The sequence below is a fragment of the Salvelinus fontinalis genome, chromosome 2 (assembly GCF_029448725.1).
Source record: "Salvelinus fontinalis isolate EN_2023a chromosome 2, ASM2944872v1, whole genome shotgun sequence".
Lineage (NCBI taxonomy): Eukaryota > Metazoa > Chordata > Actinopteri > Salmoniformes > Salmonidae > Salvelinus > Salvelinus fontinalis.
In genome coordinates, this window is record NC_074666.1 from 75,921,518 (window position 1) to 75,941,079 (window position 19,562).

At 44.1% G+C, this 19,562-nt stretch overlaps 2 protein-coding genes across 4 annotated transcripts; one reads left to right on the forward strand and one right to left on the reverse strand.

Moving 5' to 3' along the window:
• Positions 1-1,754: 1,754 nt before the first annotated feature.
• Positions 1,755-19,462, reverse strand: LOC129826237 (ATP-dependent RNA helicase DDX39A). 2 transcript variants are annotated; one of them, XM_055886750.1, is made up of 10 exons: positions 19,354-19,462; positions 18,185-18,397; positions 17,777-17,904; positions 17,393-17,669; positions 17,024-17,142; positions 16,752-16,883; positions 16,527-16,636; positions 16,190-16,334; positions 15,859-16,006; positions 1,755-2,072 (listed from the first exon to the last, which is right to left on the reverse strand). In XM_055886750.1, the coding sequence occupies exons 2-10, from the start codon at positions 18,390-18,392 to the stop codon at positions 2,062-2,064; spliced, it is 1,278 nt and encodes a 425-aa protein (XP_055742725.1). In that variant the 5' UTR covers positions 18,393-18,397; positions 19,354-19,462; the 3' UTR covers positions 1,755-2,061. The 2 variants fall into 2 exon arrangements, with proteins under 2 accessions (XP_055742725.1, XP_055742719.1); XM_055886744.1 differs by lacking the exon at positions 1,755-2,072 and adding an exon at positions 11,241-11,957.
• Positions 2,449-8,397, forward strand: LOC129826245 (CCN family member 1-like). 2 transcript variants are annotated; one of them, XM_055886775.1, is made up of 5 exons: positions 2,449-2,948; positions 3,985-4,198; positions 4,879-5,295; positions 5,651-5,829; positions 8,091-8,397. In XM_055886775.1, exons 1-5 carry the CDS (start codon positions 2,898-2,900, stop codon positions 8,394-8,396), a joined length of 1,167 nt encoding a protein of 388 aa, XP_055742750.1. In that variant the 5' UTR covers positions 2,449-2,897; the 3' UTR covers position 8,397. The 2 variants fall into 2 exon arrangements, with proteins under 2 accessions (XP_055742750.1, XP_055742740.1); XM_055886765.1 differs by lacking the exon at positions 2,449-2,948 and having other exon boundaries at positions 3,832-4,198.
• Positions 19,463-19,562: the final 100 nt, after the last annotated feature.

Consider the following 19,562-nt stretch of genomic DNA (forward strand, 5'->3'; position numbering starts at 1 on the left):
GATGAGTCATGGTAGCCTAAGCTTTGAGGAAATATGAAAACAACAACATGGCTGTGAGTGTGTCCATCTATTACTTACCCCTCCATTTTTTCTCGCTGGGGGGGGGGATCTTCTTACCTTGACCAATTACATCACCTCATTACACAGTCAGGAAGAGACAGAGATGGATTGAGTGGGAAGAGGATAAATGAGTGTGTGTGTGTGTGTGTGTGTGTGTACAGTCTGCGTGTCTTCAGTAAAACAGTGTGTAATGCGGCACACTGTCGTCACAGTTCGTGTCAGTGTACAGTACCAGTTAAAAGTTTGGACACACCTACTCTATGAACGTTTTTTCTTTATTTTTACTATTTTCTACATTTTTGAATAATAGTGAAGACATAAACTATGTAATAACACATATGGGATCATGTAGTAACTAAAAAAGTGTTAAACAAATCAAAATATATACATATTTCCTTCAAAGTAGCCATCTTTTTTCTTGATGACAGTTTTGCACACTCTTGGCATTCTCTTAACCAGCTTTATGAGGAATGCTTTTCCAACAGTCTTGAAGGAGTTCCCACATATGCTGAGCACTTGTTGGCTGTTTTTCCTTCACTCTGCAGTACAACTGCTACCAAACCATCTCAATTAGGTTGAGGTCAGGTGATTGTGGAGGCCAGGTCATCTGATGCAACACTCCATCACTCTCCTTATTGGTCAAATAGCCCTTACACAGCCTGGAGGTGTGTTTTGGGTCATTGTCCTGTTGAAAAACAAATGATAGTCCCACCAAGCACAAACCAGATGGGATGGCATATCGCTGCAGAATGCTGTGGAAGCCATGTTGGTTAAGTGTGCCTTGAATTCTAAATAAATCACTGACAGTGTCACCAGCAAAGCACTCCCACACCATCACACCTCCTCCTCCATGTTTCACGGTGGGAACCACACATGCGGAGATCATCCGTTCACCTACTCTGCGTCTCACAAAGACACGGCGGTTGGAACCAAAAATCTCAAATTTGGACTTATCAGACCAAAGAACAGATTTCCACCGGTCTAATGTCCATTGCTTGTGTGTCTTGGCCCAAGCAAGTCTCTTCTTTTTATTGGTCCTTTAGTAGTGGTTTCTTTGCAGCAATCTGATCATGAAGGCCTGATTCACATAGTCTCCTCTGAACAGTTGATGTTGAGATGTGTCTGTTACTTATACTCTGTGAACCATTTATTTTGGGTTGCAATATGAGGTGCAGTTAACTCTAATGAACTTATCCGTTACAGGAGGCAACTCTGGGTCTTCCTTTCCTGTAGCGGTTCTCATGAGAGCCAGTTTCATCATAGCACTTGATGGTTTTTGTGAATGCCCTTGGAGAAACTTTCAAAGTTCTTGACATTTTCCAGATTGACTGACCTTCATGTCTTAAAGTAACGATGAACTGTCGTTTCTCTGCTTATTTGAGCTGTTCTTGCCATAATATGGACGTGGTCTGTATACCACCCCTACCATGTCACAACACAACTGATTGGCTCAAACACATTAAGGAAAGAAATTCCACAAATTAACTTTTAACAAGTCACACCTGTTCATTGAAATGCATTCCAGGTGACCACCTCGTTGAGAGAATGCCAATAGTGTGCAAAGCTGTCATCAATGCAAAGGGTGGATACTTTGAAGAATCTCAAATATAAAATATATTTTGATTTAACACTTTTTTGGATACTAGATGATTTCATAATTTTCATGTCTTCATTATTATTCTACAATGTAGAAAATAGTAAAAAGAAAGAAAAATCCTTGAATGAGTAGGTGTGTCCAAACTTTTGACTGGTACTGTATGTTTGCATGATATACTGTACAGTTTAACAGTGTGTCAGTGGATTGTTGTATGTGTGTCTACCTCTAACACAGTATCAGTGTGTAACAGGGCACACTATGTGGTCAAAGTGTGTACCAGCTCAGGTAAACCGAGAGCTTCCTGTGTTCGTGTCCATGAGAGCGAGCCATGGATTAGCCCAACTGTTCTCACCTCCGTTCCGGTCTGGACTCACCACCACTGGACCTTTAGCACACTCCCTTCTTCAATAAATGTCTGTGAGAGAAAGAGAGAGCGACGAATGAAGGCCACGTAGAGGGGCACCAAGGGAATCTATGAAGGGTAGAGATGGATGTTGACGACAGACAGGATATGGAAGAAGGAGAGAGTGATGGATTGAAAGGGGAGTTATCGCTATCATTTCCACCATCATCTTCATAGACTTGTGCAATATTTTGGTATATCAGAGATAATTCCACTGAAACGTCTACACGCCCATCTATATGTATACTTTATCCGTCTCGCTCTCCTCGTCAAGTATTTTTATAAAGGGGACCAAATTCCTAACTGTTTTCTATGGCTGTTTCAGTACTAATGTAGCACACACTAGCCAGCTGAGTATATTTATCTTGCCTTTCACAAAACAACAGCTGGACAGAGGTATGTATGCGTGTGAAAACTTAAAAGCATAAATAATATTATTTTAATTCAAACATAAATAAATAAACACCAAAAGCCAGGTCCTCTTTGGAATGTAGTAATTCATATTTTTAAATGAATGAACGCATTCATAGTTGGCCAAGCCTCAAACCTCTCCTCCCCCTTTGGAATACCCTGGCCTCATGCCCGCCACTTAATTGGCTAGACCGACTGTGGTAGGCGGAGCTGCAACAAAAAGCACGGGGACAATATATAACCGAGCTGCAAAAATGAATCGATTAAAATATGCAGGTGTTGATATTCTAGGAAGAACACTACACATTAACTGTGGAATTACTGCGCCTTGTTTGACAGTTCCCGTTGTGGGGTTTTGTCCGTGGACGTAAACAACAATTGTCTTGTGGCAGAAGTTATACTTTCATTCAACTGTCATTTGACAACATGAGGACGTTAATATTGCTTGTTCTGTTTCAAATGACGACTATTGTGTTGGTAAGTGTGTGCAATGTTTTTGTACTATTTTGGCTTCAGCCAAGCTTGTGTAAACATTGTAAATAGAAGTTCACGTGTCGGGTCGGTCTCCTGTCACCACAGTGGCGGGTAGTCAACAGACTGCACCACCGACAAGCGTACTGGTCCTCTGTCTTTAGCGTTATAAGAAATACCTTTGTGTCTCTGAATATTGCGTTAATGTGAAGGCACTGTGAATTTGATGTTACAGTTGAGTAAATGCTGTCGTTTTACCTTTACAGTGAACAGTTATGGCCAGATGGTGCCACCCCACTACTAAAATATGTTTCCATAAAACTAAAATAGGGTACTGTACTCTGTAATGAAAGTGATGTTGACCACAGTGTCTTCTATACACTAAGATAGCGACAGAAAGGAACAGTGTAGTTATCTGACTCTTATGCATGACATGACAGATGATGATAACCTGACTCAAGTGCTCATGTTTTACCTTAGTTCCTGAATATCATTGGAATATTGGACCACTACTGCCCTTTAAACCCCAGTGGCACACAAGGACCCAATTAGAGCTCCCAACCTGAGATGAAAAGTGACACATTCAGGTCTGGAAATAGATGGAACCTGCTGTGCGGAAACAATTTAGACCCCACCACTCAATCCCCCTGGCCCAGGATGGCATGGCAGTAGAGGGATACTTTGGATAGTCTTATCCAACTGTAGACAGGCAGACCCAAAACCTTTTTATCAGGGTTATGGGGGGCTGTGGTGTTGGGACTCAGGGAGGGGGTCACATTGAATTTTTCTTCCATCCCTGCCAAGAGGAAGGCGACAGCGACAGAGGTTGGGAAAGTGTCCCGGGGGGGGGGGGGGGGGGGTGTCGGTGCTACTGGGTATTTAGTGAATATTTAAGCCAAACACACTTTGAAGATCTTCTGTGCTCTGTGTAGCCTGAATCCACTTGAAACAGTTTATCGTTCTATTAATGTTTAGGCTACGAACTGCCCTCATTGAAATCCTTTTTTCCAATCCTCTGTATTGCACCATTCCCTCCAACCAGGTGAGTGCTGGCTGCCCTGTGATGTGTGAGTGCCCGGCTGGCCCCCCCTCCTGTCCCCCGGGGGTCAGCTCTGTACCTGACGGCTGTGGCTGCTGTAAGGTGTGTGCTGCCCAGCTCAACCAGGACTGCCACGACTCACACCCCTGTGACCACCACAAGGGGCTGGAGTGTAACTATGGCAATGACGTGGGCCACACTCATGGCATCTGCAGGGGTATGTACACAATACAAACGGGGTTGTCAGGGTTTAGTCTGGGGTTGTATGGTGAATGTTGGTTGTCTTTGATATGAGTCTTTGATATGGATCTGGCGTTTGAAATTGGTGCCATGTTTAGAAGAGAGAGCATCTTCCTGAGCCACACTGCTGAGAGCAGGGGGCAGAATGTATTTATCTAGGTCCGTGTGTTGCCGCATGCGCGCGCACAGACACACACACACAGGGGTATTTTTATGTGAGGGGGAGGGGGTGGTTTCTATATAAAGGAGGGTATTTGGGGGTGTTGTATGGGAGTCCCGCAGAGGGATTGAAACGGAACGACATCGTAAACAAGTCAAAATTCCTCTCTGGACTAAGAATAGAGGCTCCTTCATTAAACTAGGGATATAGTGTATACTACCTCTGTCATTTCACTTCCCAATTCTAATACACAATTAGTTCTGGACCTTTCTTGTTGATGTGCCCATTCTCTCTCTCTACTCGCCCATTCTCTCTCTCTCTACTCCTTTGTCTCTGTTGTCCCTCTCCTCCACTTTGTTCATTACCTCACTCAACTTGAACTCATTGTGTTTTAAGCAATACAACCAAAGGCATGGCCATAGGCTAGTGATACCTCAGATCCTTCTACATACAGACATCATTGTCTTTCCTTTTTAAAAATCTGTCTCCCCTAACAGCGAAGCTCGAGGGTCGCTCCTGCGAATACAACGGACGGATCTACCAGAACGGGGAGAATTTCCAGGCTGGCTGCAAGCACCAGTGTACGTGTATTGACGGGGCGGTGGGCTGCGTGCCTCTGTGCCCCAGCCATGTGCCCCTGGCATCACACTCCTGCCCTGCCCCGCGCCTGGTCAAGGTGCCTGGGCAGTGCTGCCTCAGTATCGACTGCCACAAGGGCTTATCCGTTGTACCCTCAGTACACGGGCACCCACTGCCTCCAGCCCACCCGCCTTTACCCTTCATGCCCTACCCTGCCTACCCCTACAAACCATACCTCAAGCCGTACCACTACAAACCCAAGGATACCATGGGAAACGAGCTGGTGGAGGTAGAGAAGACGTGGGACAAGCTACGCGGGCACAAGCACCTGGCAGGTAAGAGAGGGCGCCGTGATGTCGCCTTAGAGCGCCGTTTGTTTCCTCCCCGCAGTAAAACGCCATGTTTGTGTTTTAGCCCCTGACTCACAAACAGACCCACTGTGCACTCCTAGCCTTTCCCCTGCATGTGTGTGTGTCAGTGTGCCATGTTTTCCACTGACTACTTGTGCACCAGAGGCACACACATACCACTCTCTCCCAGCATATACCTCTGTCGTCCAGCTTTTCCTTCTCTGTAATCACCCTCCTCTATGCATCAGTGTTGCCTGTTCTGTGAATGAGGCCAGTGTGCTTACATCTCTCTGTGCCTCTCCCTCTGGTCCTCTCTCCCCCACTCTCTCCTTCCGTCCAGCATGGAGGCAGTTTGGAGGGCAGTGTGTGGTCCAGACCACGAGCTGGTCCCAATGCTCACGCAGCTGTGGGATGGCCGTGTCCTCTCGTGTCACCAATGACAATGCCCGGTGTAAGCTTGTGAAGGAGACGCGTCTGTGCAACATCCGGCCCTGCAGCTCCATGTCCATCCCCGTCAAGGTAAAGTGTGTGTGTAAAGGGTCTAGAAACCATAGAGGCAATAAACAACTTATCTTGTAGTAAACGGCCTATGTGGCATCTATATTCGTCATAAACATTTACTCGTGTCAAAATTGACTACAAAGTATAAATAGGATAATTTGGGTCATAAAGTCAGTCTCGTCCCAAATTGAGATAATTAGAAAAAAAAATGGTATGTCACAGAATGAAAAGTACCACAACAGTTTTTTTGGGTTGGGTTTTTCAATCCTGCCCACAGCACCCAAGTAATCATCAATTCAGAAACCAGTTGCACACATCCCGATCGTAATGCCCCAAGGTAAATTTGGTTTGACATTCAATATCACTATGGGGCTAGCTAAAGACCAGTAAATCACACAATGTACATGGGACAATATTTTTAAATGTCAACAGCTCCAAATTTGATTTAATTAGAAGCTGTAGAAATTAAATGCATATATTGAAAGCATTTAATTAGACAACTGAAAGATGTGAAACATGAAAATATTGTCCCATTTACATTGTGTAATTTATTGACGGTCCCCAACTAGCCACACAGATATGCTATTAAACCAAATTTGCCATGGTTGTTCACTGGCCAGCTGAAGCTAATCGGAAGTTGGCTAGCTAGTCTACTTCCAGACAAGACCTGGTTAGACTGTTTTACGTTATCTAGAACAGGGGTTCCCAACCTATGGGTCACGGACCCCCATAGGGTGCGCCAACATTTCGTGATGGGGCGTGGGACATTCCTTGATTTGAGATGACGCATACGTCGCTGACACTCGGCTAGAAACAAGTGGTAAAATGCTAGAGAAACACTCGACTGATGAACATGGGAATATTTGGTTTGGCTCTATGACATTCAGAAGTGGAGCTATGACCTAAAAGTCGAGGACTCAAAGAAATTGGACTGTGCTTGAGAGGTAATCTTATACAATGTGTGACTGTCACTATCAATTGATCTATTCACTTTGTTTAAAAGAGAATATACACTGCTCAAAAAAATAAAGGGAAAACTTAAACAACACAATGTAACTCCAAGTCAATCACACTTCTGTGAAATCAAACTGTCCACTTAGGAAGCAACACTGATTGACAATAAATTTCACATGCTGTTGTGCAAATGGAATAGACAAAAGGTGGAAATTATAGGCAATTAGTAAGACACCCCCAAAAAAGGAGTGATTCTCCAGGTTGGGACCACAGACCACGTCTCAGTTCCTATGCTTCCTGGCTGATGTTTTGGTCACGTTTGAATGCTAGCGGTGCTCTCACTCTAGTGGTAGCATGAGACGGAGTCTACATCCCACACAAGTGGCTCAGGTAGAGCAGCTCATCCAGGATGGCACATCAATGCGAGCTGTGGCAAAAAGGTTTGCTGTGTCTGTCAGCGTAGTGTCCAGAGCATGGAGGCGCTACCAGGAGACAGGCCAGTACATCAGGAGACGTGGAGGAGGCCGTAGGAGGGCAACAACCCAGCAGCAGGACCGCTACCTCCGCCTTTGTGCAAGGAGGTGCACTGCCAGAGCCCTGCAAAATGACCTCCAGCAGGCCACAAATGTGCATGTGTCCCAGTCTAAACCTTAAGAGACTGTGGACAGGGGTGTGCCCACATCCATATTAATATCATGGTATTAAGTGCCCCTCCCTCTGGCAAGCTCCCCCAGTGTGGGTCTGAGCCCACTCCATTCACAGTACTGTTGCTGTGGAACAAGTTCAACTGAACTGTGAATGGAAAAAGCATCATTAGAAGACCTAAAGACTAACAGTACAAGGCACCAAATTGTTGTGACAGTGGAATGTAGAGACTCTTATCCTTGAGTTCTGTGGGAGCTAACATGTAGCCACATCCACGCTACCAGCCTTGCCCACTCTGCCCAGGTCTGTGTGTTGTGTTAATAGGCCCTTGTGTGTATGACGCAAAGCGCTCTCTATTCTCCCACTCCCTCGCTTTCTCTTGTTTCATGTAACACCCTTAAAACGCTCTCCACATCTCACCAGAGCAGTGATTCACTGATGAGTCTGGTTGTCAGGCACCTGTCTTAATGTTCTCCCTGTGTTTTGAGAGTTGTTGGGGCGTTAATGTGACGCAATGCCACCTCACAACTGTTGGATGCCCACCCATACCATCACCATGCCCCTCTAGCCCTGGTCTTGTTGTTTTGACCTTTCCTCAGATTCTCTCCCTGTGCCAGCATAACTGCAGTTGTGGTTCACTGGGATTGTACAGTGACTAACCCAGACTCTCTTCTCCACAGAAAGGGAGGAAGTGCTCCCGTACCCACAAGGCCCCAGAGCCCCTGCGTCTGTCCTATGCTGGCTGCCGCAGCACGCGTCTCTACCGGCCCAACTACTGCGGCGTATGTGTGGACGGCCGCTGCTGCTCACCCCGCCGCACACGCACCGCCTCCGTGACCTTTGCCTGCCCTGATGGCGAGCGCTTCGACCACTCCGTCATGTTCGTGCAGTCCTGCAAGTGCAGTGATAAGTGCAGTCATCTGAACGAGGTTGCCCTCCCGCCCCAGCAGTGGCTCTACGGAGACATACACAAGTTCACCGACTAGCGTCCCCCTCAAATCCCTTACACCCCCCCCCCCCCCCCCTGCCAAGCCCCTGATAGAGCAGTCCTAAGAGTAACTTTGAGTAGACACTAGCCAAATGCAAAGATCCCCCACCACCCTCCTGGAGAATGTTTTGGGAGACCTGAGTGAAGGAATTTGATTGGTTGATCTGCATTCTGGACAGAGATGAGTGACTAGTGCCGACCTTAGAGTAGACACCCGGTCCATTGTGGTTAATCAACCGGAAGCACCAAAGTGTGTAAATAGACAAATATGGATTTGTCCAGCCACCATTTTGTCACTCCCCATACACTCCTGTACTCTGGGACTGAACCCGCACTGTGGGGACAATAGAGAAAGGTGGGACACACCCAATGCAGACTCCAACCCAGCTGCTGCAAACACACCCAGTAGACTTGTGGATGTGGGATGGTAAGGTGTTACATTTCATGGTGACTGCCAGCATAGAATAGGCCTGTCAATGGCAAGCAGGTCTGGTTTGAGTGGAAGGAGAAATCAGACTCGCATAGCAACAGTGACTTCTCCAGTAGATTTCCAATACCTGCTATTTGCGTAACCAAATGAAGAAACTAAAAGAAAATGTTTTTGTGGGACAGAAGATGGAAACTCCACAGAATGCTCTGGAAGGAACATTTGTAAAGATATTTATTGTTGTGACAGACGATGACAGTGGTTGCCAATGAGAGAAGCAATGCTATGTTTGGAGCGGCATGACCGGAGGGCCCTGAGACAAAACAGCTGAGATCTGTCAGCAGAGAGAGGGGAGTTCCATGAGGTCTGGGACTTGACCCCTGGTCACACCAGTGTTCACTGTAATCAAACAGCCACATTACCTGAGCAATAGTGGATGACAACTCCAAGGAGAGATGTTATGGTTAGAGACAGACTGGCACAGTACCTGTTGGCTGAGGCTTTGTGTGTGTGTGAGATTGGTCATTAGATGTTGGACCAGTCTCCATTTTCTTACTCCTCTATGCCTCAGCCCTGAAACAGAGACATTTAACCTAGCGCCAGCGGAACAAGCCTCGGATTCTGGCATTGAGAAGTCGTGCTGCTGATTTGACGCAAATTACAATCCTGACTGAGGGGTAGAAAGAACCTCAGCCACCCTCTGGTTTGTTATAAAAATGGCTGCATATGAAGTAAACATGTAATTTGTAACTAGCGGGCGGGACTGTTTTAGACTCAATCTGGCCTGTAATCTAGCAACTGATCCACAATACTCCACAAAACAAACTCTTACTCATGTTGCTTTATGTTTGAGGCGTCTAAATCCGCTCTCTGCCATTGAAGGTTGACATGTCAACGATATCATGCTCATTGGAGACTGAAGCAGACATGAGGACACTACAAAGGGATCAGCACTACAGCAGTTACAAATGGCCTCCTTTGCATAGACATGTGTCAGTAGTCGGTTATAGCACCTCGAAGAGATTAGCATAAGTTGTCTGAAGTTGGAGGTTAAAGATTCTGTATTGGTGAGACATGGACCTCTTTAGAATTACTAAATTCTTCCCTATTAGGAAGGGTTGATCATTCATGCACCTTAGCCTTGTTCATGACTGAATCTGAGTGGTATCTGACTAAAATATGTAATTCGCATGCTTTTCCCCCCTCATACTTTTCATGGAGTCAGAGGATTCAAATATTGAAGCCAATATTATATTGTAGTCCATGAGTTGTATTTTTCTATGATTCAACTTTTTGTACAACTTCTAGGTTGGGACAAGCTTTCATAGTTGCCTCACAGCCTGTTAGGTGATTGACTTTGTAAAATAAAAATGGACGTTCTGATTGGTTAGACACTGCCATCACTCTTACCCATGTAGATTGTGATTTGAGAAGTCTTTGGTTTTATAACTGGACACTATAGAGCAGCCATGTACAGATGCATCCTTGTTTGCCGTATACAGACCAATCCATTTGAGTTATAACTTAAAACCAATTAATTAGTCCATGTATAGCTAGCACTGAGCAAGTCTGGGTTCTGTGATGTGGGCACAGCACACACAGCCATTTGAAATCTCTGCACTTTATAGAGCAATTGATTGACAACTTGTATAAAAGCATATCTGGTTGTTTTGTCCACAGGTTGAGTTCATGCTGCATTTGGAATAAAAAGTATGTTGATGTATTACCAAATGAACAAGTGCACCCCTTCAGTTCTGCCTGGAGTACAGCCACAACCGGAAGTGAATTACATAGAAGGTTGGGAGATTTAGGTTAAGGGTTAGCTAAAAGAAATATCATAAACAGCTACAAAAGTCACGCCTGCACTCCTAGCTCCCAAACTGTCGGCCTTCTCCCTACCGTTCTCAGCGTCGCCCACGACTGGGTCATGTGAACTACAAACCCGACGTGGGGTGTCACCGTTAAGAAACGTGTCTTTGCGATACAGCTTTCGAAAAATAAAGCCATCATCTTAAAATCAGCGAGAAATAATTCAAATAAGATTATAGATCTGTGAAACTGCTATACACAGGTGCATCTGACACAGCTAACGTTACTCTTCCACATGTTCGGGGCAAGTTACATAGATAATCCGCAGTTGCTCACATCCATCAGTTGCCCGTAAACAAACACTAACATGGAGATATGGTCTGGTGGGAACACCAACACTATTAAAAAGTTATACACATTAAACCTGTGTTTTGGAAAATAAATTTGCTGATATGAAAGGTCTTGTGCTTCCAGGCGCCTTCGTCCAATGACTTCTGTAATGAAACTGAGGTATGATCAACGGCTATACTCCCTTTAGTCACAACCCTGTTTCACTAAAGATATCTGGGAAAATATGGTTCAATCATTACACAGAGATGTGGCCAATTAGCATTAATAGGTTGGTTTATTTGACAGCAAACGCTTATAACCGTTTGATTCCTGTATAAATAATTGTACCATTAGGCAGATATGCGGTTACGCAATGGAAGGATGCCGCAGATGCCCCGCTCCCATTAATAGAGCCATGATCACTGGGGTCAGTCATGCACCAGCAGACACTATGGTTCTTCCAAATAAGCCGTGATGGTCCCTCCTTTTACAAGCCCTTACAAAGAATGAAGTTGTGCCTAGATTTCCCAGCGAGCCAACATGCAACCACCACATGCTTGGGACTTAAAGTAAAGTAATTTCGAAGAAGCCCTTTATACACTTTCCTGATGTTGCATTTTAGATTTGGCCCAACGTTTGTAAGCTTGCATTAAATCAATCTGAATGGGGAATTGATGGTCCCAATTAACTAGCAAAAAAGTCACTTGAAGAATTTCATAATACGCACACCATTGTAAGTAACATGTAACCTGTCAAATTAGACAAGAAACTGGAATTTTATAAAAAGTTAATTTCATTGACCAAAAGCAAACCACAACAAAATTAAAACCAGACAACCCCCAATGATACATTAAAATAAAAATACATTTGGTGTACAGTCAAGGAACAGAGCTTTAAAATAAAACAGCGAGGAAGGTTTTTCATCCAAACAAGGACAGATTCAGGGTTAGGGGACATTTCTTCTGGGATGGAGGACTCATCTGGACTGCTCAACTAGAAAAAAAAAGTGGTGGGTGAGAAAGGAGAGAAGAGACACTGTTCTGAAAACCATCTGCATAAGCAACAGCTGGGCATTCATCTGTTCACCGTACGTTTAAACATGTACGGAGTCTCCATTCACTAAGACCTACCCAGTTTAGGGCTGACCCCACATTTGTGTCTTTAAGGCACATAAGAAACCCGTGAGTCGCGCATGTCTCAGTGGACTAACCCACTGGAGGCCACAGGGATGGCACAGTCCAAGGGGATTGTGGCGAAGATGCACAAAACACCTCTCCAGAACACGCTCCCGCCAATTCATTGTGAGAATTGTTTGCCCTTTGTTAGTGTCTTATCAATTCCCCATTCCGTCACCAGTAGTACATTTACCATTGATTCACAATTTCTAATCTACAATGTTTGTTAACCATAATTTCTGTTTATGCATTTAATATTAGTCTTACTGTTCATTGTCAGAGAACACAACCTATGCTACACTTGTAAGAAACAACTTCAGATGTATTTAATTCCATTTACTAATTGTCTTTTGTTTAAAGTGCTCCTGTCAATGTTGAGTAAGGATGGTTAACTGACTACGTATAGATTTAGGCCTAAGGCTACATGGTCTGCTTGCAAATGTAGACATATATATATATATATATTTTTTTTTTAAACTATTGTTAAAAGTGCCCATTTGGGGATGTGACTGCATTTCTGATTGGCTTAACTCACCACCACTAATGAGTTGGAGCTTTAAAGTAACTTATCACCTCAAAAACAGCAAGTAAACAAAGTCTGTTAAGTAACTATTGTCACTCAATGCATGTTAATGTATTTAAAATATTTCCTCCCCTGTCTTTTTTGAAACCACTGAGCGAAAGGGAAAAATGTCATGCTCTGATCCAGTGGAAATGTAAAAAAATAAATTGAATAAAAATAGGCCTACCTGATTACTTCTTAACCCTTGCGCAAATAGCCTACAGTGGTTTCTGTTCAGAGCTCACTGGTGCAGCAAAACAGGGTATTTTATATCATGTTGCAAGTTCACTAGCGCACGGGTCAGGCGGGACCCAATTGATAATGTTTTGAGTTTGTTGCAGACAGGCCATGCGTAGCCAATGCGATTTATAGGATATTTACTGTTGAAGTCAGAAGTTTACAAACATCTTAGCCAAATACATTTAATCCTAGCAAATATTCCATGTCCTAGGTCAGTTAGGATCACCACTTTATTTTAAGATTGTGAAATGTCAGAATAATAGGAGTAAATGATTTCAGCTTTTATTTCTTTCACATTCTCAGCGGGTCAGAAGTTTACATGCACTCAATTAGTATTTGGTAGCATTGCCTTCAAATTGTTTAACTTGGGTCAAACGTTTAGGGTAGCCTTCCACAAGAAAGTTGGGTGAATTTTGGCCCATTCCTGACAGAGTTGGTGTAACCGAGTCAGGTTTGTAGGCCTCCTTGCACGCACACGCTTTTTCAGTTCTGCTCACAAATTTTCTATAGGATTGAGATCAGGGCTTTGTGATGGCCACTCCAATACCATGACTTTGTTGTCTTAAGCCATTTTGCCACAACTTTGGAAGTATGCTTGGGGTCATTGTCCACGTGGAAGACCCATTTGCGACCAAGCTTTAACTTCCTGACGTTGCTTCAATATATCCACAAATTTTCCTCATGATGCCATCTATTTTGTGAAATGCACCAGTCCCTCCTGCAGCAAAGCTCCCCCACAACATGCTGCCACCCCCATGCATCGCGGTTGGGATGGTGTTCTTCAGCTTGCAAGCGTCCCCCTTTTTCCCCCAAACATAACAATGGTCATTATGGCCAAACAGTTCTATTTTTGTTTCATCAGACCAGAGGAAATTTATCCAAAAAGTAAGATCTTTGTCCGCATGTGCAGTTGCAAACCGTAGTCTGGCTTTCTATGGCAGTTTTGGAGCAGTGGCTTCTTCCTTGCTGAGCAGCCTTTCAGGTTATGTCGATATAGGACTCGTTTTACTGTGGATATAGATACTTTTGAACCCGTTTCCTCCAGCATCTTCACAAGGTCCTTTGCTGTTGTTCTGGGATTGATTTGCACTTTTCGCACCAAAATACATTCATCTCTAGGAGACAGAACGCGTCTCCTTCGTGAGCGGCATGACAGCTGCGTGGTCCCGTGGTGTTTATACTTGCATACTATTGTTTGTACAGATGAACGTGGTACCTTCAGACGTTTGGAAATTGCTCCCAAGGATGAACCAGACTTGGAGGTCTAAATTTTTTTCTGAGGTCTTGGCTGATTACTTTTGGTTTCCCCACGATGTCAAGCAAAGAGGCACTGAGTTTGAGGGGAGGCCTTAGAATACATCCCCAGGTACACCCCTTTATGACCCAAATGATGGGCGGCAGATAGTCCAACGCTCAAAACACTAGGCTAGTAACCGAAATGTTGCAAGATCGTGTCAGCTCGGGGATACGATTTTTCAAAGGTAAAAATCTGTCGTTCTGCCCCTGAACAAGGTAGTTAACCCACTGATCCTAGGCCGTAATTGAAAATAAGAATTTGTTCTTAACTAACTTGCCTAGTTAAATAAACTCGAAAAAAAACATAACAAATAAATAAAAGTGCCTATCAGAAGCTTCTAAAGCCATGACATTTACTGGAATTTTCCAATCCGTTTAAAGGCAGTCAACTTAGTGTATGTAAACTTCTGACCCACTGGAATTGTGATACAGTAACTCTAAGTGAAATAATCTGTCTGTAAACAATTGTTGGAAAAAAATTACTTGTGTCATGGTAGATGTCCTAATCGACTTGCCAAAACTATAGTTTGTTAACAAGGGTTGAGTGGTTGAAAAACCAGTTAATGACTCCAACCTAAGTATATGTAAACTTCCGATTTCAACTGTGTATGTGATATATATTTTTTATCACAATATTAATCTGCAGCCTACAATTTTTCTATTTGTTGGCATCTTTTACATAGTTGGGAATAGAAGTGACTTTTATATGTGTATATAATTTATTACCACTGTTCCATGAAAAAGTGAATATGAAACCCTTAACTGGCACACAAATTGGTAGAAATTTACTAAATTGGCATTCCACATGAAAAAGGTTGCTGACCCCTGGTGTAACGTATTACTGTCAACTTCAGGAGCATAACGGCAGAATCTGAAGGCCAGCAGGATGGTCATGTACAGGTTCTCTGGCTCCGGAGTCATTTGTTTATTTAATCAAAATGTGTACTTAACGCACGTGTCAAACTCATTCTAGAGGGAAGAGTGTCTAAGGGCTTTCGCTCCTCCCTTAGACTTAATTCATCAATCAAGGTCACTGTTTAGTAAGGAACTCCACACCTGGTTGTGTAGGTCTTAATTGAAAGGAGAAACCAAAACCCAGCAGACACTAGGCCCTCCATGGAACGAGTTTGACACCCCTGGCTTAAAGCATCAGACAAGCTCTATGGAAAAAATATATAAATAACACTTTAAAATGTCGACCAACTGATTGTCAAAAGAACAGATGACTTTCGGGTGGCAAAGATATTGTGTGGAGGACAGCCCTACGTGGCAGTCCAATTCTCTCTAGTCATCACCATTACTCAGGGAGTTATTATACCAGGCAATTATCTTGGGGGTTTCAATGAGCTAACAATATCCCCCTGAACTTTCAGGCCCAGCATTAGAGTACTAATGATTAACAAATATGGCATACCCCAGGCACATTGACGTTTGTTATGATCACCAAGTCACTTTGACCCGCTTCACTACATTCATTCCCTTTTAACATTGAATTAAACAATTATCAGCAGACAGTGACAAAGATCCCTTTTTATTCTTAAAAGTTGAGTAATACTCCATTCAAACTGACATGACAAACCTCCATGGGAGGCTGCATGTATAAGGATGGAGAGAGCCTTACTGTAAGTGGAGATGTCGATCTCTTCTGGCAGCTCGGCCACATTGACCTCAAAGCGGTCCTGCACGTCATTCAAAGTCTTGGCATCGGTCTCGTCTGACACAAAGGTCACAGCCAGACCCTTGGTTCCAAACCGCCCAGCACGGGCCACCTGAGGGGCAAGAGGGTCAGATGGGAGTGACAACTCAAATAATATGAGCCTTTAGAGGGAGCTCTACAGAGGCCAATGACAAGTTGATGAAATCGTCAGATGCCATCATTGAAATGGGTATTTGGAAATACCATTCACAACCAGAAGACAGGTGTTTGAGGCTCCTTCAGTTATGTGACTCACCCTGTGTAAGTAGGTGTCCGAGTCCTCAGGCATGTCGTAATTGAAGACAATATTGACCCGCTCGATATCCATCCCTCGGCCAAACAGGTTGGTGGCCACCAAGATCCGCCTTTGAAAGTCCTTGAACTGCTGGTACCGGGACAGCCTGGGGATAGACAGCCAGAGAGGATTAACACAGCTGCTATAGATATTACTAGATGTAGAGGCTGCCCTTTGAAGGCAACTATGTGTTGAGTTAATTGAAGAGGCTTTCAGCTACATAAAAAGTCAGCATTTGGGGCTCCATTTCAGTTGAGATATGAGAAAAAAAGCATGCATGTAAGCATCAGAGACTGACCTCTCCTCCTGAGCCATGCCCCTGTGGATGGCAATGGCAGGGAAGTTCTGTTCCACCAGTAGCTGAGAGAGTGCCACACAGCGCTGCACTGACTTGACAAAGATTACCACCTAGAGGTACACAGGAGACATTACAGAAATATAGCAAACAGATTTACAAGGAAACAGCACAAATACAACTACTTTATACAAGGATAAAAGTTACACCATTAGTGTGTGGGTTTACCTGGTTGAACTCCAGCACATCAAGCAGGTCAAAGAGCTTGCGGTTCTTCTCGCTGTCCTTCAGCTTGCAGTAGTACTGCTGCAGACCGTGCAGCGTCAGCTTGGTCTCATCATCTACAAACACCTCCATGGGCTACAGGAGACAGAGCATGTCACTTCAGAACCACAAAAATCTTTCTATTAAGTCAATGCAAAGATGTGCTGTTTTACAAACAACTTGAGTCCATAACCGCATGAAGTGGCAGTGCTACCCCCAGCTGGCCCTGTACTCACATCCTGCATGAACTTGCGGCAGACCGGTCGAATCTCCTTGCTGAGGGTGGCGCTGAACATCATGCACTGCTTCTCATGTGGTGTTAGCCTGAAGATGTCCTGTACGTCACGCCTCATGTCTGAAACATGAGATAAATGGGACCATGGATAAGTCTCAAACTACCCCCAGAACAGCCAAGACATCCATTTTACTCAGCCTATAAGCGATAACAGATTTCCATGGGGGAAACCCTTGTTCACACGTTACATTCAAGATTGCAATTGATAGAAATCATTTCCCAGGGGGGTAAATAACAAAAATGGGTTGGATTAAAAGTCGAGTGAAAAGGCACATTTCCAAAAAGGACAGCAATAATAAGCAGGACTCACCCAACTGCTCCAGCATCTTGTCACACTCATCCAGGACAAAGTGCTTGACGTTCTTTAGGTTGAGGGTCTTGTTGCGGATGAGGGCCAGGATTCGGCCAGGGGTTCCCACCACAATGTGAGGGCAGTTCTTCTTCAGCACATCCTCATCCTTCTTGATAGACAGGCCCCCAAAGAACACGGCTGCCTTGACTGTGGGCATGTACTTGGAGAAACGCTCGTACTCTTTGCTGATTTGGAAGGCCAGCTCTCGTGTGTGGCACATTACCAGAACTGACACCTAGAGGAAAGAGTAGTATTTGATGCGAATAGATCACCTGTGGGTTATGCATAACAAATATTTGAAACTTGACATTCCAGAGACATTTGCAGAATGCAGATACTGACCTGTCCATCCACAGGCTCTATCTGCTGTAGTGTGGCAAGAACAAACACTGCTGTTTTGCCCATACCAGACTTGGCCTGACACAGGATGTCCATGCCCAGGATGGCCTGAGGGATGCACTCATGTTGAACTGGAAAACAATGAGGCATTTGGTCAGTACATCCAAATGCAGTTCACCATCTTTATCTGAACAAAAAAAAGCCATCGTTTACCATAACACACCTTGGACAACACATGCACTGTTTTGACAAGTGGTCCATCAACACCCAATGACGATGGACACTCAGCCATCTATACACTGTCCTCCTATACATGCACTCCATTGTATCCACAGACATGCCACTCAGCTATTCATGCCACTCAGCCTCCATTTATGCCACTCCCAGCACTCATCCACCCATTGCACTCACCTTCAGATGGATGCTCAAAGCCACAGTCGACAATAGCGCGGAGCAGCTCTGGTTTGAGCAGGAAGTCTCTGAAGCCAGAGCTATGGATGGAGACATAGGAGCCCTTCACCTCCTTCTTGCCTGCTGGGGCAGTAGTCTCCAGGGCTCCTTGAGGCTCCTCGTCCTCTTCATAGTCCAGCAGCTCATTGTCAACGTCATTCTCAGCCATTATGTCTACAGACATATTTTTTTAGAGGGGGGGGGGGGGGGATAATGGCTGGTCATTCACACTAGCTGTCACCATTTGCGTTTGACTAAAGATTGTCCCTGAGACCATATATTTTTTATAAAAAGATGTATTCAATTAGGAGATTTTGTAGTTAACAGACCAACATCGCCACTATCTATGGTAACGTTAGTCTACATCTGAGCCATCTATTAAATTAACATTCAGTAACACCAAACCATCATAACGTTTAAATAAATTATGACGTTGACAGTTGCAGGAAACGTCTCAAACTAGCTACGCCATGACTATCCAGTTAAGTTACGTAGTTAACTAGTTGCAAACGATCCACGTTCAACAGCAAAATAAACAGCTCAATTATGTATTACAAACAAAACCCGGGGCCATGGTTGCTAACTAGCAATTTGTAATAAATGGTAAGCAACTACAAAAGGTTCCGTCAACAACGGTTGGTATTGGCTAGCTCCGTAACTTGTTTACGAGTAAAATCAGAGATATCTCTGGTATCTCTATACATCCGTATTGTAACGCAAACAATGTCATGAATCGACTCTGCCGTTGCCGCACACAACTCAGGCCAACCTAGTTAGCTAAATTACTAGCAGTTCTGGTAGCTAACGTTAACTAATAAAACTATCAATGTAGCGAGCTATCGAACTAAACCAACTACTGTCCAAATTACACAACATGTAGTCACACGTGGCTAACTCCAATGTTTTGCACGACTTGGATCGGTTTTGGTTAGCTAACGTTAGTCCTAGCTAGCAAAATAGCCTTCGTTATTTTCAGATGCCTTGCTTAGAACTAACACAGCTTACATTGCATTTGCCAATATTTTGCTTATCCGAAAACCTTCAAAAGCTGTTGGTAATTTCTAATACAACTACGAGAACCAGAATATTGCCAAAAGGACACAAATAAGCAATATTAGCAATTGTCTTACCTTACAGTGGTGTTACAATTCAACCTCCAAAAAATACTCCTCAAAACCACATGGAGAGGAGGCCTCCGTTTATACGACAAGCCGGAACTTCCGCCTCCACAAAATACATCAATATCATTGGTTGGTCTACGTGTCAATTTAACGAAACTACTCCTAATCGTATCACGATTGGCCAAGTTAAGCTGTCAATCATCAGTGACGATAGGTAC

Excerpts from the sequence above, each read along its gene's own strand:
- LOC129826237 (XM_055886744.1), bottom strand. The coding sequence starts at position 18,392 with ATGGCTGAGAATGACGTTGACAATGAGCTGCTGGACTATGAAGAGGAC. Across the intron at positions 16,884-17,023 it reads GCCGCAAGTTCATGCAGGAT|CCCATGGAGGTGTTTGTAGA; the intron begins GTGAGTACAGGG and ends TGTCTCCTGTAG. Across the intron at positions 16,637-16,751 it reads ATGTGCTGGAGTTCAACCAG|GTGGTAATCTTTGTCAAGTC; the intron begins GTAAACCCACAC and ends GTGTACCTCTAG.
- LOC129826245 (XM_055886765.1), top strand. The coding sequence starts at position 3,910 with ATGTTTAGGCTACGAACTGCCCTCATTGAAATCCTTTTTTCCAATCCT. Across the intron at positions 5,296-5,650 it reads CGGGCACAAGCACCTGGCAG|CATGGAGGCAGTTTGGAGGG; the intron begins GTAAGAGAGGGC and ends CCTTCCGTCCAG. Across the intron at positions 5,830-8,090 it reads CCATGTCCATCCCCGTCAAG|AAAGGGAGGAAGTGCTCCCG; the intron begins GTAAAGTGTGTG and ends TCTTCTCCACAG.